Genomic DNA, 17,796 nt, shown 5'->3' with positions numbered 1-17,796 from the left:
TTTCACCTGGGGGAGCGGCGCAAACATCAATATTTTAATTTGAAAATATCATTTTTACGCAAATCTGGAAGTAAAAATGCGCCTTAGAATTATTGAAGACACAGATATTACCGAATTCTTTAGTTTGTCTTTCCTTTTGAGAAATTATCAATGCACCTTTTACAGTAAAACACCTGGTTTAAGAAGTTTGACGTATAAACCGAACCTTTGAAACAGTCCTTAAATGGACCTTAACATTATGCGTACAGACAGGATGCTTTCGACAAGACTTTTCAAATAATTGTACAACTAAACAATTTTTTACCATCATTCACTACAAAAAAACAAATGAATATATAAAATCTAGGATATTTTTTAAGAAAAATTAATTGTTGTTTTATATATCTTGATATTTAAAATAATATTTTACATGAAAATACCCCATAGAAAAAGTAGACTATTCCAAATTAACGTCATCACTGAAGAATTCAGCCAGTGCGCAGGCGAAAGGAATTTTGGGTGTCGGTTTTCTGAACTTCCTGTCGTGTGTGAAAATCCAGGTGAGTTTTCCTAACTTTTACGAAGTTTTCTCATCTTTTTGAGTTGTTTTTAGCTTTCCAAAACTTTTTTTTCGTTGCTTAATCCTCAAATATGTCTTCGTTTTCTCTGTAAAGTGTTTAAATCGAGCGCTAACGGATAAAAACCGGGTAAGTTTTTCTGTCAAGATGGCGCCGTTAAAATTTTCTTCCGCAAAAAAAATGCCGAAAATTCTCCAAGTTTGGGCGCTCGGTTCTTCCCGCCTTTACCATCTGTCACTCTAACGACTCCACCAGATCACTGCGCAGCGTATGACGTCGTCATTTTATATATAGATGGTGCTATGTTGGGACGCATGTCGAAATTCTGACAGACGTCGTTTGGTTGGGTTGGCGTTTGGGCTCTCTTTGCTGGTCAGTCTTTGCGTAGTCCCGCCCTGCACTGTCCAGTTGTTGTAACGTCTCTTCTTGTCGGTGTGTCAGTCCCCGAGTACCCAAAATGTGTGACGCCAAGGTATGGTGTGTTTCATGTACAAAAATGTGTTTATTTGAATCGCCAGTTATGGTGAGAAGACCGTGTGTGCTTTTGTGTGGTGATGTACCCTTTGGCTACTGTACATGAAAAATCATGTACATATTTTTTATATTTTGTCCAAGTCTCTTTCTCTTCTTAGCTTGTCTCGTTATGTACTGTATGATTTGGCTTAAACTGTGTAAAATGTAGCGTTTGGCTAGATTGTGCTGCCCTGGTAGAGCCTGGAATAGCTCACACAACAGTTGTGCCATGGTTGTTTTCAAGGCTATATCTGTGATGGGGTGGGGGGCAGCCTAAGTGTGATACTCATAGACTGTGTGGGAATGACTATGTGGGATGTACATGTGCGTTAGGACTGCAGGGCCAGATTGAACTCACAATTCACATATCTTTGAATTGAGTAGGAAATTATTGTTCTATTCAGTGGGTCAGGTTGTGTCATGATACAGAAAGTTGCACACCGATATCGATGGATTTTGTAAGTTAAGGATATACTTCTGAGCCATGGAAATTATAGCTAAATTCTGATCGTTCATGTTGATTGTTGACTGCTACCAAAGCATTCCAGATGTGGCAGCTCCAAAACAGCTCACTGTGCAAGCCACTGTGTGCAAGCTAAGTAAATAATAAAGGTTTTGGCAGATACGCATCAACTTTATCAAGGCCAAACCATTTTGTAAATATGACTACAAGATGTGAAAAGGGGGGATTGGAAGCAGAATCAAACATTAACGCATTACACTTACAGCAGAAAAATGTCTCATAGAAAAATACATGTACCTACATAGTGACTTCCTAACCATAAGAAAGAAAGAAACGAAAACTGAAGTGTCACGGTCATCGTGACTAGCTATGAGTACGGAGTAAAACCCTTTACGCAAGAAACAGTCCAGAGAGGTAGAAAGAGGAGTAGGCAACAAGAAAGGTGGGAGAATAATATCAAAATGGAGCGGCATAGCACTGAGTGAATTTAAAAAGAACAGGAAACTCAGAAGAGTGGAGAAAACTGGTTGTCGTATCTTCTATGGTGCCTTAACAGCTAAATATTTAGACTAAGGGATAGATGAGATGACGGAATCAGATTGACAATCAACAAATAAAACATGCACAGTTTCAACATGTACATGTAAGGTTGCTGTGAATGCATGATTATCAAATAAGGGACAAGATGTACGTCTTCCTACAAGAATTTCCTGAGTACATGTACGTTTAGTTCTGGATCACAGCCAGTGTTTGCAAAGCAGGGCGTTAGGAAACTAGGTCCTGTATAGCAGGGCCATTGTGGGTTTGTAACAGAAGGAAGGGATCTCATGTGACACGCTGGTTTGGGGCAAATAGTTGCCAGTGCTTGGGAAATGTCACTGCGACTTAGGGCTGTGTTTTAACTACTAACAGTACTTTTCTTGCAAGGGAACAATCTGTAGTACCTCGTATTACCAAGTATAGACTCAAAACTACATGTACAATGTACATCTATTTGGGTTTAATTTCTAACAGGCCTACATTCTATCAGAAGTACTTAGCATGTGGGAAAGTGACCAAATTTAAATTTTCGTTTCATAATCATCATTCTGTGGATGTCCGATGTGATTTAATTTTTCAAATGTTTTTCTCAGGAAAAATTATTTTCCCTTGGATTTAATATCATCACTAATAATGGCTTGTAATTTGTGATTTATAAAAATGTTACACGCATGTTAATATGTTGTTTACAGCCAGTGCATTTTTGCATCAATCCAACAGACCAAAATTTCTATTCTTAGTAGTCTTACCAATGGTGTAAATAGTATTTCCTTTCTAGGATTTCAGTTTGGTTGTTCTCAAATCTATTCCCCATCATCCTTCGCTGTGTGACATCATGTATTGCTTTGAGTCATAGCAAGGCTACCCTGTCACCTTATATGGGTTTGAGCATCCAAATATGGGCATGGCATTCGGCGGGAAGTTGGCCTTCCTCCCTGGCTGAGAGAAGAGAGGTTGGCATGGTTTACCTTCACTCTCACCTCCTCAGGGATTTTTATTGGGCCTAGGGCCACACCAATTTAATTTCTTGGTTAACGGATTCGCCCGCTTCATTTTTTTCTGATTTGCAAATGAAAATAAAAATTCAGAATCAACTGCAAAATGCTCATATTTTGCCCTGAACAGTTGAAAACAGTCCTTTTTCCTCCTAGTTGTTCCAGTTATTCCATCTTTCAATGTAATGGTATTATTAAATGTTAAAAATTCAACCAGCCGGGTGTGTTGACTTCATGGCTCCTATCGTACCATTTTTGGCCATAATAGGATGCCAAGGCCTGTTTTTATTTTTTATTTTTTTCGCCCGCCCGCTTCATTATTTTTTTTTAGAAAAATCTGTTAACCAAGAAATTAAATTGGTGTGGCCTAGGAAAAAAATGTTGTGTTTCCTGTTTCCCCGACCGACCCTAGAAAAAACTGCAGACCATAGCCTTTTTTGTATGGACCCCCGCAAGGGACATGAATTTTTTGAGCTGATCGACCTTTTCTAGCTCCATGATATTATGACAAATGAGGGAGTGATGAAACGTACAATGACATTGAAAATATAAATGTCCTCATAGTCATACAAGTTTCACTGCCTTGTATAACTATAAGTTGGATCACTAGAGATTGCCAAAGTCTAATAAAAATAATGGAAAACAGATCATAACTTCTTACCAACCCTAATTTTTTCAGGACTGAAACAGGAAACACAGCATTTTTTTTCCCTAGGCCAAATTGGCATTTCCTTCTGGCAGACACAGTGGAATCAGACAAATATTTGGCCCCAGTACAAACATCCTTCACTGTTGGAATTCCGAGATACCGACTGTCAACTTCCCTACCTGAAACTGTGCCCAACATTTGGGGACATGTGCCTGTGTGTGTAACATTGATGAAATAGGATAGCGCTGAGGGTTAGTTAGGTCTTCCTGGTGTCATTTATAATCTATGGTTACTCATTTCATTGAAGGTATCAAGTGCGTTTTATGTATCCTATATGGGTTCTTTGAGTCATTTCCTGTAGCTGTGTGTATGTCTGATACTGTACAGCTTTGCATACATGGGGCAGGGGTAGAAATGATAAAGGCTCAGTGACAGGTTACTTTGTAACCAGAGCTTGTGTTAAAAACATAGGAATATTATGTTACTATTCACTGTTATTTTGTATGTTTATTTCAAAATATTGTTCTTTGATGTTATATGTTGTCACGATGCTGCCTTTCAGTATTATACTGTGCCACAGATTTCTAGAGTGAATTTCTACCTTTTTTCAAATTGTGTACTGTAATTTGTGTAAATGCAGAAACCTTTGCAGCTACATGTATTTTTGCCATGACCCCTTACTGCAAAATCACAATACAGTGAATACATGATGTTCTATTACAAACTTGTTTTAAAGGTAAACTGCAAGAAGTTTAAAACCTCCTTTAACTTCATACCACACAAAAATAAAAACTATGGAGGTGTAATATCAAAATACAGTACCTAATTTCAATGTTGTTTTAACGGTTTTGTCCCTTCAGATCACCAAGATGTCGAGCAGGAAAACCAAGGGACAGAAGACGAAGAAGCGCGCCCAGCGTGCGACGTCGAACGTGTTCGCCATGTTCGACCAGGCGCAGATCCAGGAGTTTAAAGAGGCCTTCAACATGATCGACCAGAACAGAGACGGTTTCATCGACAAGGAGGACCTGCACGACATGCTTGCCTCTCTCGGTAAGGAAGTTTGTACATGTACCTTCTGTATTGAGTAGTCAGGGTTCTCCACATAGATTCTGAGGGGAGAGGTGCTCCCTAATCGGTTGATGAAAAATCAGCAAATTTTCATGAAAGTACTAAGAGAAAACCCTAAATTTGAACATTTTGGGAGAGGTTCTAGGATTTTGGGGAGAGGGGGAGCACCCTTGCTCCATTGCTTGGGGAGAGCCCTGGAGTAGTGTATGTAGTTGGGTTGTTAGGAACCCTTCAGGAGTTTAAGGAAGCCTTCAAGATGATCGACCAGAACAGGGATGGATTCATCGACAAGGAGGACTTGCACAACATGCTCGCATCTCTCGGTAAGGAAGTTTTTACATTATTGTACGTCGTGTATTGAGTAGTCAGGGTTCTCCACATAAATTCTGAGGGGAGAGGTGCTCCCTAATCGGTTGATGAAAAATCAGCAAATTTTCATGAAAGTACTAAGAGAAAACCCTAAATTTGAACATTTTGGGAGGGGTTCTAGGATTTTGGGGAGAGGGGGAGCACCCTTGCTCCATTGCTTGGGGAGAGCCCTGGAGTAGTGTATGTAGTTCAGTTGTTAGGGACCCTTCAGGAGTTTAAGGAGGCCTTCGATAGACCAGAACAGGGACGGATTCATCGACAAGGAGGACCTGCACGACATGCTTGCCTCTCTCGGTAAGGACGTTTTTACGTTATTGTAGCTTCTGTATTGAGTAGTGTATGAAGTTCAGTTGTTAGCGACCCTTCAAGAGTCTTCTTCATCAATGTACTGCAGACAGTGTTTTGCCTGTCATAGATTTCCTTTTTTTTTTACATATACAATTCTTTAGGTAAGAACCCCACAGATGCGTACCTGGAGGATATGATGAAAGAAGCTCCAGGACCCATAAACTTCACCATGTTCCTCACCCTGTTGACAAGACATGTAGCCTTGTTCCCAATAGTCTTAAGTCTTTGCCAACTTGATATGATTTTGGAAATGGTCAGACATGTCAAGTAGCATCCACCATTTTCCTCAGTGACACTAGGAGACTCTTAGTGTCACTGATGAAAGGTAGTGGATACTACCTGAAACGTTTGACCATTTCCAAAATCATATCCAGTTGCTTGAGTAACTGTTTTTTGGCGTATCTTATTACCTGGATGTCTAACCTTCACCGTCGTCTGAAATCTTTGATTTGTTGTCCTGTAGGTAAGAACCCTACCGATGCGTACCTGGAAGACATGATGAACGAGGCACCAGGACCTATAAACTTCACCATGTTCCTCACCCTGTTCGGTGAGAAGCTGAATGGAACTGATCCAGAGGACGTCATCAAGAACGCCTTCGGGTGCTTCGACGAGGACGGAAGTGGTAAGATCATATATGACTTCTTATAATGTTCTCTTCAGTGTTATTGCACCTCTTAGTGGTACAGACTGACACGGGATGATCTTTCTCATGTAGGGTTAGGCCCACTTTACACACAGATTTTTGCAACAGTGGCACTGGCAACAGAGGGAAAACCGTGTTAAGAGAATTCCGGGCTGCATATTCCTGCTGTCGTCAAATTTTCTGCCAACAACTTCGGACTTGTCACCAGTTCTGCTGTTGCGAAAATCTGTTTCTAAAGTGGGCCTTAGTAGACAAGAGTGGCAAGAGAAATGAAAGACAATGAAGTTATGTCCAGTCTTAGTTGGCCCAACTTGGGGCTGATAATACACTTGTATTCAAATAATTTAAGCCAGTGTGAGCATTGGTGCATGGATTGCAGATTTGTTACAGTGGAGTCTTGCAGTGGTTATGTTTTAACTTTATCTTCATTATCAGTTTGTACAATACAATAGATGCCTTGGCTTACTTGCTACACATACTTGTATTCTAAACTTTGAGGTTTCTGCACCTTAACATATGTTATTTTTATGCACGAGATGTTCAAATGTTTTGCAACATTTAATTCAGCTGTTATTTATGATTTGACATTGTTTGTATGCTATTTTGCCATACATTCTTAGATTTATTTGATCATATGAATTATCTGTAAATATCTGTTTTGTTTGGTTTCATTAAGCATCACTTTTGTAAATGCATTGCTAGATCTAAGCATGCAAGTCACCATTTTAAATTGAATGTCATGTTGTGAATGCACCTTACTTAGTATTATACCATACCAAAGGGAAATTGTGAACCACCCTTTTTAATTTGCACCGCTTTTCTTACAAGTTGTTTGAAACTAAGTATTGATTAACATCTAATGGTAGCCAGTAACTATGCATTTGTATATAAATTTGTTCACTTATTTTTGTTCTTGAGGAATATTTACACTGTATGCACAGCATACATGTAGTTCCTTTCCTGGTGCCCACCCACAATTTGCTCTGACACCTCTTAAGTTGTTTGCGTAGCTTGTGTTTGGTTTGATGTTTGCATGTTTGAGTTTCTGGTGACCACATGGTGCATGTTAGAAGCCCCCTCACAATTGTTTCAGGGGTATGGCAGTAAGAATTTTAATTACTGTTGTCACAAGGAAGACTTAAACTCAAGTTGAAGTGGATATGTACATTCAGACAGAAGTCTAGTTACTGTAGTTTATTTAGAGGTCTAACAACATAGAGATGACTGAAATATTGGAGATGATTGTATGAACCTTGCATCTACATGTATTTCGTTACTACTGCACTTAAACCCTTCGCTTTTCCAAACTTTGACTTATAACTTCTCACCAAAACTGTCCAGGACTAACATCATTTAAATATTTCTTTAAAAATAATTTAAAAAATCTTGATTTCATTTTGAACCTTCAACTTTACTCTTTGAACTTAACTGTTTGAACTTTGAACTTAACTCTTTTAACTTTAATACTCGAAGAGAAGATATGGGAGCTCCTGTATTTTCATTTTCCTCTTTGAACTTTACCCTTGTGTCCATCTGAACTTTGACCTCTGACCTGACCTCTGCCCTCTCTCCTGTGTACACTGTGCCACCCTGTGATGACCCCACCAACCACATATAGGTGCGGTTAGCAAGGAACAGATACAGGAGCTCCTGTATTTTCATTGTCCTCTTTGAACTTTAAACTTTACTCTTATGTCCATCTGACTTTTGACCTCTGACCTAACCTCTGCCCTCTCTCCTGTGTACTGTGTGCGACCCCATGATGACCCCACCAACTGTACAGGTGCCGTAAGCGAGGAACAGATTCGTGAACTCCTGATGACCATGGGCGAGCGGTTCTCGGAGGAGCAGGTCGACGACCTTTTCCGTGACGCTCCCATCAAGGAGGGGCAGTTCTACTACCCTGAGTTCGTGCGCGTGCTGAAGCACGGCCAGAAGGACCGCGAGGAGAGGGCCGACCAGGCGTAGAGAGGCGGGGAGAGGGGTTTCTGTAGGTTCTGTCACTTGCAATGGCATGGTCCTAGTTGTGATGACATGAATGCCAGGGCATGCCTGCTCACAGACACAGGCTGTGGCAAGTTGACATGGTTCCTTCAGGAGTTTAAATTAGCCATAAAAATTCTATGTACACACATTGTGGCGTACAAAATTTCAAAATTCACCTTCTTTCCCGTTGTCTGTAAATTTACAGTATGCTTATTTCTTGAAAATACATTTACAATGTACATGTCAACTTTGATTTTATTCATCTTGGGAATCATATATAAAAATTCCTGTTCACACAAATTTTCTTCCACATACTGGTAATTTCTAAATTTACCTCCTTTCCTTCATCTAAAAATTTCAGTTTTTCAGTAGATTTAGAAAAATGCTTGGGTATTTCTTGAAAATCCATGTCAGCTTTGAATGGCTTGATTGTAAGCACCAGATGCCTTGACAAAGCACGGTGTGGAGGATGTCACTTATACAACTTGAAACTGCACAGGAATGTTACAGCATGGACGGAATGTTCACTGTGTTTGAATACTGATATTACACCTTTGTTCTGACTGATTTTTGTTTTCTTTGGTTTGCCAGCATATTTATATGACATGTTTGGGTTTTGTTCATGCACAACTACTGTTTTATTATCATAGTTCTCACTTCTGTATGGCATTTAACAAACCTTGCATGTTGTTTTTTGCCTACCTTGCACAGTCACAGGTTTTGTCACCAGTTTTGTTGCTGTTCATTTGGTTGCTATACAGGTTTTTTATGCATGAGGAACTATGTTTCTTCATTATAATTAATAACTTGGTTTTTCTTATGACTGACCATTCACAGCAGTTCAACTTATAGTTACAGTAGATATTGCTTCATATTATGGTTCATTACAACATACATATAGTGCCATTTACTTTGTTATAAAGTTGGCTTGCCCTATTTTGTTTGAAAGGAAAGGGCCACCATCTTGCCATGTATGGAATGTTTTGGAAACATGGAATCCTGTTAGAGCTTACTGTAGACTGTATGGTAGTTATCAACCTCAGTGCCCATGCATTCTAGCACATTGTGTATCATACTAGATGTGATTTGGAAGGGAGAAGTTAACCATGCAAGGTAAATTTTGCAGACAGAAAGCAGTGAACAGTACTCATGTACAATGTACATGTTAATCAGTTCTGAAAAGATCTAGAGTTTTGTACTTAATTCACGATTTCTTTTTACTCACCTTGTTTTAGTCATTGTGTTTTTAGTCCATACCACTAAGCCATTACACTGCTAGTCATCCAGAAGTGGAAACGTTTTTTTAAACAGTCTGGCATCCAAGCTAGCATGATGCAGCACGTTGGCAGAACGTACTGTGCCTGCGCAGAACCCTGTATTTTCACAGTTTCGGTGGATTTTTGGTCAACGTTGCATTAGAATTTTTCCTGTTGCAGAGGATATCTTTTCCAACACAACATTTGGAAACTGCAGACGAGATGTTTCCCTTATATTCACAAATACGACCTTATAGGAGATGTTCTACCAAAGTGCTATGTACAATACATTACGGGTTTTGCGCAGGTGCAGTGTGTTCTGCCGTCGTGCTGCATGATGCTTTTGAATACAGATAAAATTCTAGAGTTCGCTAACTTACACTACAAAGAAGTTAATGCTTATCCATCTGTCTCTGGAAACAACTGTCTAACAACCGCTATGCTTCTGACATGAAGCCTGCGGAAGATTGATTGATTTACTGATTGATTGATCCATCTGTTGCCATAGGAACGATTGACGAGGAGCGGTTGCGCGAGCTGCTGACGACGATGGGAGACAGGTTCACGGACGAGGAGGTTGACGACATGTTCCGGGATGCGCCCATCAAGAAGCAGCAGTTCAACTACATCGAGTTCACCCGCATCCTGAAACATGGCGCCAAGGACAAGGACGAGCAGTAAAGCATAGGAAAAAAATTGTTGTGTTTCCTGTTTCCTGACCAACCTTAGAAAAAACTGCCGATCCTAGTCTTCTCTTGTGCGGACCCCTGCAAGAGACATGAATTTTTGGGAGCTGATCGACATTTTCTAGCTTTATGATGACACCTGAGTGATGATATGTTTTATAATCGGTTTTCCAACATTAACATTGAAAATAGAAGTGTCCTCATGCAAGTTATACTTTGTTCAACTGTATTCTCCAAGTTGGATCACTAGAGATCGCCAAAGTGTAATAAACAAAGAAGAAAAAAAGGTCATCCCTACTTACCTGTCCTAATTTTTTCAGGATTGAAACAGGAAACACAACATTTTTTTTTCTTTGGCCTAGAGATCATTGAGATGGAAGGAGTGGCTTTGCTTTTAAAGCTGAACCAGATTGACCACTGTATACTGTAGTTGTGCTACCGAAAATAGTTTCACCTGGTTGGTAGAGGATAAGCTATAGGGATTTTCTTTTAGTGTTACCCAACCAAACTTACCTTGCTTATGTTTTCATCAGAACTCCAGTCAGAAGTTCTGAGGAATTGTCTGATAGACATCTAAAGGCCAAATGTAAGCAAGGTAGGACAAGTTTGGTCATGTAAAAGAAAACACCTATATCTTGCAGTTGTGCTAGGTGTGCTCATATCACACTCAAAGACAAAGTACACTTAGCGGCCTCCACCAGACCTTCCTAAGGGGTTACACTTATAACAACGGGGGTTCAGAAATGGTGAAATAGAGAGAATAATTGGCCAGGGGAAGTACCCAAGCGGAGGGCAAAATGAAAGTTAGGGCAGACTTTGCCTAGTGTATGTCTTGGGCTTGGTTACTGGTCTGTTGACCATTGAAAAAAGGATCATGTAATCCAGCAAATGCTGGGAAAGATTTCAGAATTTTTGGACAGTGCACAAAAAGAGGCTTATTCTCGAAGTCACGTAAAAGTGTTTGAATTCCCTCTAGGCATTGATATGATGTAATGCACCTGTGATGTGGTGAAGACAAACACAGTAGACTTGTGATGACTGGTTCAGCTTTTTAAGATTGAAGAAAGATCCTTGTATTCCAAATTATACCAAACTATAATTATTATATCAGTAATTAGAAACAAGCATTTTAAATGATAGACCAAATCAGTGAGTACAATGGAGAAATTGTAGTTTTTTTTTGGTCGAATTTTGTATATCTTCTATCCTTCATATCTTTTTATAATAATGTGCCATTAATGTAGGATTACGACTGCTGCATTCTTGGGTCAAACTAGGAAAACAGCAGAGTTTTCATACACATATGGCCAGATTGTGAATTAGGCATAGTTTATATAATAATCTTCAAGGCTTAAGAGGTTAAGACACACAGATATCTACATTCCAATGTGAGTTTATTGCTAGAGTACCTTTATTTCATGCCAAACTGGTTGCTCAACTCTTTGAAAATATTAGATGTATATTCACTCTGTATTTATGCTGTAGCCACCCCCTTTTGTGCTGAAGGTAGGGCCTCACTTGGATACCGGTATGAGACGTGCTAGTTTCTATGCAATAAAATTTCTTTCTGTACTCATGATTGTGATTTATTGGAATGTGGTCTGTGAATTGGTTGTATAGTTTAAGTATAGGTTGTATAATAACTCTCACTCACTCACTCACTCAATCACACACACACACACACTCAATCACTCACTACTCACTTACACACTCACTCACTCACTTACTCACTCAGCCACTCACTCACACTCACTCACTCGCTCACACACACTCACACACACTCAATCACTCACACACACACACTCAATCACTCAGTCACTCACTCTCACTCAAACACCCTCAATCTCTCACTCACTCACTCACTCACTATCCTTAATGTCTCTTGCTTACACACTGATGCAGAAGCTTGATGGCAGCCTGCCATTTGCCTCTATCCTGTAGGTTTATCCTGTGTAAGTTTCAGAATGGAAAAGAATTATGTTAGAAAGAAAAGCAAATTTCAAACACAGTCTATGCTGGGTGGCATGCCTTAGGCCACACCAATTTAATTTGTTGGTTCTCGGATTTGCCCCTTTTTTTCGGATTTGAAAAGAAATTCTGGTTCTAAATTAACTCAAAAATGCTAATATTTTTGTGTTGACTTCACGCTCCTATTGTAGCATGTGGGGCTATAATGGGATGCCTAGACCTGTTTTTATTTTTCGCCCTGTCGCTCCATATTTAACAAGAATTTGAATTGGCATGGCCTTATGGAGTGATCTTCCAACCACAAATGTTGTACTTTGAAGCACAGTAGCTAGGGATTGGGTCTTCAGAGAGCAGCCTGGAGACTTGTTACAGTCATCCACATCGGGGGTAGGGTACCATTCTGATGAAGTGACTTGGTACTCAGACGAATTTACAGCTGTTTTTCTATTAGTCTTGCAGCACTTTTACTTAAGTTTTGTTTCACACATGCACTTCCTAATCAAAGCACACTGAAGACTACGGGAGGCATATCTCATTGATTTATTCTTGTACCTGTGAGTACACAATTATGGCCCAATGTGCCATGGGCTGGATACAGGTCTGAGGTAACAGACCGTTGTGCCCGTTTGTTGCAGTCATACATTTGCTGTACGTTCAACGCTTTTAGCTCCAGCAATCAGTACTTTTGACTACAAACTTATGACCCTATAATACTTCTTGGTCATGCTTGGTCCCATGATGTGACCATGGAGCTATACCAGAGCTCCATGATACGACCCATAATTTTTGTCAATCTACCTAAAACGACTAGGATTTGACAGTCTGACTGTTAATTTTTTTTTCGGCACCCTTGTGGTGCCATTTTTTCTGGAACCTAAGGTCCAAAACTCATTGACATCGTTGCCCTGCTGGTGTGACTTGTCATCGAATCTCCAAGCAGATCCTTCGGTGGCAAAATCCTTGGTGGCAGCTAGCTGGACACTGCCTGGCCATTTGGATACTGATCTTCAAGCAGATCCTACAGTGGCAAGGCTGTAACCATTGGCCAAAGGAGTGACCATTTAAACAATTATGGTCGCTAATGGTATCTCTTTGACCAATGGGTACAGCCTTGCCACCGTAGGATCTGCATGGAGGTTACTGGATACTGCCTTGCCGGTTCGTTACGATTTTGCTACCCACCCAAGGATCTGCTTGGAGATTATTGTGTGCCTCCGGTCACAGTTGTTAAAATTGCAAACTCTTGATCCTGTTTAAACCCTTTGCAATCGGTAGAACAGCGGTGACGGAAGGCGCCCACCTTTACTAATCTCCAAGCAGATTCTGTGGGCCAAGGGATGTCTACGTTGGCCGCCTGTATCCATTGGCCGCAGCCGGACGATGATGATGATCCATTGGCCTCCTGTAACCGCTGGCCAGCCTCTACCAGGCTTCGGGACGTGGCTGGAAAGAGTAGAAATTGACCAAATATAGAGAAATAACATGCCGGGTGCCGCAAAATGTACTCTCTAGCGGACCAACTCCCGCGGCATGTTATCTCTCTATTTGGCCAATTTGTACTCTTTCCAGCCACCTCCCGAAGCCTGGTAGAGGCTAACTGCTTGCCGCATTATTGGTTACAGGAGGCCAGAGAAGGTAGCCGGCCAGAGAAGCTCGGCGGGGAAATGGAGCTTCTCTGGCCGGCTACTTTCTCTGGCCAATTAATACCCTTTTTAGGCCGATTTCTGCGATTTATTCACGCCGCAGAAGAAGTCTGGTGGAGACTAACAGGCGGCCAGTACAGACTCCCATTGCCCCACAGAATCTGCTTGGAGATTACAGCTTTACGTCCTGACCCGGACGGCCTGCCGCCCCGCCCTGGAACGCTTCTTGCCGAACTCCGTCCAAGTGTTGGGGTTGTGGGTGGCGTCCCTGTTGTCCACGTCGTCATCTACAGCCCGGGGCAGACCCGTGGCACTGGTCTGTCCTCCTGCCGCTGCCCAGACATCCGAGGGATCTTCGGTTGTTGCGGCTCCTTCACGTTGGAGTCCGGGCGGCCGGATGCTGTGTCGACCTGAATATGAAGTTTTGTATACACGTGTTTTTGTACTTGTAAATTGTAGTTGCTATATGTTATGTACGTATCTGTCACGGTAGAGACTCCGATTTGGTATGATTCTTCTGAGGTAGAGATCCCGATCAGAGTCTCTGTCAACAGAAACTTCGATCGGGATTTTAAAATGTTTGCTTAAAAAAAGACAGACCTTTTCAACTTTGATTCATGTCCACAGTGGATTAACTTGAAATTTAGGATTTGTTAATGGCAAACCAGCATAACACATGAACGGCATCTTCGGTTGTTGCGGCCCCTTCATGTTGGAGTCCGGGCGGCCGGGTGCTGAGTCGACCTGAATATGAATTTTTGTCCAAGTTCATCTGTGTTGGTAGTTATCTTAGTAAAATGTTGAACTTTACACAGAGATCAAATTTTCAACGACCACTGTCGCCTTCATCAGGATAATTAAAAACCAATCACTTTAAAACGTAATCTCATCACCTGATGAAGGCGGCAGTGGTCGTTGAAATTTTGATCGCTTTGTAATCTTTGTGTTGGAATAAAGTTCATTTTACTATGAGGTTTTGTATATGTTCTTTACTTGTAAATGTATAGTGATTCTTCGCATACATGTTAAGTAGAGTGGATTCCTCAAGCTAACGTAGATATGGTAACATCGGTGATTCTACCGGCAGAGATCCCGATCGGAGTCTTTGCTGACATGGTAGGATGCTGTTAATCAGTGCTACAAATCCTTTTATAAGTAAATCCATTGTCATTGATCTTAATAAGTGACATGAACCAAAGTTGACAAATTATGACTCTTAAAAGCGAATGTCTTAAATTTTACAGACTCTAATCGGGATTTCTACCGGTAGAATTGCCGATTCTAGTATACCAGATTGGAGTCTCTACCCTGGCATATACGTGTACGTGTTACATGCAATGTACACGTATAGTGTTTTCCACGGACACACAGCGAAGCAGTGCTGTGACATTGAGATGGGCAAATATAACAAAAAGAAAAACAAAAAAACAAGCAGACAAGCAGACAAACCTGTTGGTAGAATCCACCACGGCACCCACTGACTTCCCGTGTGAGGGTCCCGGTTAATGGCAGTCGTCCCTGCGTGTCTTCTGACCAGGACTTCGGCCATCCCGTGTTGCAGTTTCTGTAACAGTACGTCCCTCACCAAGCTTCCTGCATTTTCATAGCCGCTTTCTATAGTATACAAGAAAATCAGAGAAATGATGAGGAACAAAGTGTTGAATATAGACCTGTCATGAAGCAAACCATTACGATGTGGTCACATTCATCGTTCAGTGCTTACAAAATCTTGTTGGGAATGGGAGTGACATGTTCGCCACCCTACAACCACTCTCACATAGGCGTAATGTTGCAAGCCTTGCGTTATTTTATCGCTAATTCCACGGCAAATGCTCCGTGGAACTTCATTCGCTAGTGCCCCCACTTCGAACATTCTCAGCAAGGACACGTTTTGCCACTTCCACTGAAGCAAATCACCCTTTCTTTCTCCATTCACCACCTCTTAGGAGGAAGTTCCACGCTGAAAGCTTCTTCCCCAGAACAACATCAATTTTGAATAAGCTACCTCGTGATTATTTCCCTTATGAGTATAACCTTAAACTTTTCTAGTCTAAGGTCAACAAACATCTGTCCTCACTGGCTGTACAGTGACCCAAAACATTTTGAGTGTCTCTCATGAGCCTTGTTTTTGAAAATTTTGTGGTGAACTATGAAGTATATAAAACAAAAAAAAGGTTGTCCATGTCCAATTCCGTTGTAACGTCTTCTCTTTGCAAGAAGCTTCAAATAATGGTCTTCGTCAGCAGGGATAGCCCTTTGTAATAGCCACAAGCTATAAATGTAGTTGGACTGCCCTGGCTGTGCATGCTGAGCAGACAAACCAATTGATAAATTCATAAGTACCACGTTCGCAGTTGGCCACTGTACGGTTTTGCTGCTGTAGACCCAAAGCCAGTTTCTCTGGTCTCTAGATTAGCCCACGCGCGCATACAGATCTAGCTAGAACCGTGCCCGGGGCAAATCTACGTTCTTGCATCAACAGTTTCATCTGTGCATCATAAAAGGAAAGCCGTTGATTGTATCTGCCGGAAAAAAAATTAAGAAAACTGCGCAGTTTGCCTGTTGCTAGCTATCAAAGAGACCGCGTATATCCCGGTGCATATGTAATGTATAGATCAACATCATGATGATTATGTATGTTCGAATTCATTCTCTTTTATTTTGTTGTCAGTATGTTCATATGTTTATATGTTTTGAACCCTGGAAGACTAGTCTTCTTAGACTAAAGGATATCGAAATAAACGAATAACCATGTATCTGGAACAGTTTGCCGTCACATGTGAAATCTGCATCTAAGCAAATTCCGGCGGGAGATACTTGTTTATAGTAACATGCACATTGTGTGATTTGATCAGATCTATTATATATCTGTTTAATATGTTTCTTTTAAAAACTGCAGGAAGAATAGCTTTGTACATGTATATGTGTTTTATATAAGAAAGCTAGTGGAGTAATGAAGTACCCAAGTTTGCCCACCTTTAGCGCTAGTTGAATGACTGCCATTGCAGCACCCCAGACAGCACCCAATCAACAACACCGCAGCGACGGCCAGTCGGCGCCTCATGGTTCTGCGAACAAAAGGCAACAAAACCGCACCGTAACGCAAATTTAAAGTGCCGACAGCACTTGGACACTCAGTAATGATTCTTCTATTTTCCTTTAAATATCTAAGTAAGATTACCTGATCGGAAAATTGTTGAAATCCACCACTGTTGGGTTTACCAAGAAAACAACATCCACCGAACACACTCTACATGCATGGATGTACTCTGTACGCGAGGAACACCCGAACGGGGTTTGGTTCTGGATAAAGCTAGTCTCCACCAGACTTAAGAAAAAACACTAGGGGAGAACAATTTGTCAGGGGAGTCTGGCCACCATGGATTCATTTGTTCTCAATAATATTAGATGATAGGTAGTTTATAGTGTTATTGTAATGTATAGATTCCTAGCTATAGCACCTTGAATTAGAATATAGCGTACCGGTATGAAATACTCATGTTTTACATACTGGACATCCTCTTGTGCATTTAGCCCATCTTGGCAAGAACATGCAATAAAGATTCAGCAATTAACAAGGGGAAAAATAAATAATCCCAGCCTAGCATTTGCCGAATCTTACTATCAATAGCCCCTTAGGAATTACTAAGGTCTGGTGGAGGCTGGCCACATACTTCGTACTACGCGCGTATCGGGTGATTTTTCCGCGTCATTTTTTTATCACCATATGTCGTAGATTTGAAACGAATCGGCTGCAGTGCAAAAAGGTGCAGTCTTATGACTTTAGCAGTGCGGATGAAATATAGCTTTTTCACGTGTAGAGTGTGTTTGGTAGACGTTGTTTTCTTGTTAAACCCAACAGTGGAACATTTGAACAATTTTGCCATGAAAAAATTTTACTTAAACATAGAAAGTAAGCAAAATGGTAGTGCTAACAAAGTTAAACAACAGTTTTATAGGACATGAAACAGATTCAGTTAAGAAAAACAAAGAAATGAAGGGCACTAAAATTGAAGCAGTCGTTTCTTACCTTGCTCAAGCTTCTACAAAGGTTCCACTGAACAGGTGCGAATTCTGTTTGCCTTTATGGAGCATCTCATTAGTAA

The 17,796-nt window shown here is 40.8% G+C and overlaps 1 protein-coding gene across 4 annotated transcripts; it reads left to right on the top strand.

Moving 5' to 3' along the window:
• The first annotated feature begins 459 nt into the window (after positions 1-459).
• On the top strand, positions 460-11,651 carry LOC109465286 (myosin regulatory light chain 12B-like). 4 transcript variants are annotated; one of them, XM_019762477.1, is made up of 5 exons: positions 460-539; positions 4,578-4,770; positions 5,969-6,130; positions 7,935-8,141; positions 9,902-10,005. In XM_019762477.1, the coding sequence occupies exons 2-4, from the start codon at positions 4,587-4,589 to the stop codon at positions 8,117-8,119; spliced, it is 531 nt and encodes a 176-aa protein (XP_019618036.1). In that variant the 5' UTR covers positions 460-539; positions 4,578-4,586; the 3' UTR covers positions 8,120-8,141; positions 9,902-10,005. The 4 variants fall into 4 exon arrangements, with proteins under 4 accessions (XP_019618036.1, XP_019618037.1, XP_019618034.1 ...); XM_019762475.1 differs by lacking the exon at positions 460-539 and adding an exon at positions 859-1,029; XM_019762478.1 differs by lacking the exon at positions 7,935-8,141 and having other exon boundaries at positions 9,902-11,651.
• The last annotated feature ends 6,145 nt before the right edge of the window (positions 11,652-17,796 follow it).

Source organism: Branchiostoma belcheri, unplaced genomic scaffold (assembly GCF_001625305.1).
Source record: "Branchiostoma belcheri isolate BF01 breed outbred unplaced genomic scaffold, Haploidv18h27 scaffold15, whole genome shotgun sequence".
Taxonomy (NCBI): Eukaryota; Metazoa; Chordata; class Leptocardii; order Amphioxiformes; family Branchiostomatidae; genus Branchiostoma; species Branchiostoma belcheri.
The sequence above is the reverse complement of the archived record's forward strand: the minus strand, read 5'-3'. Positions and strand labels throughout refer to the sequence as shown.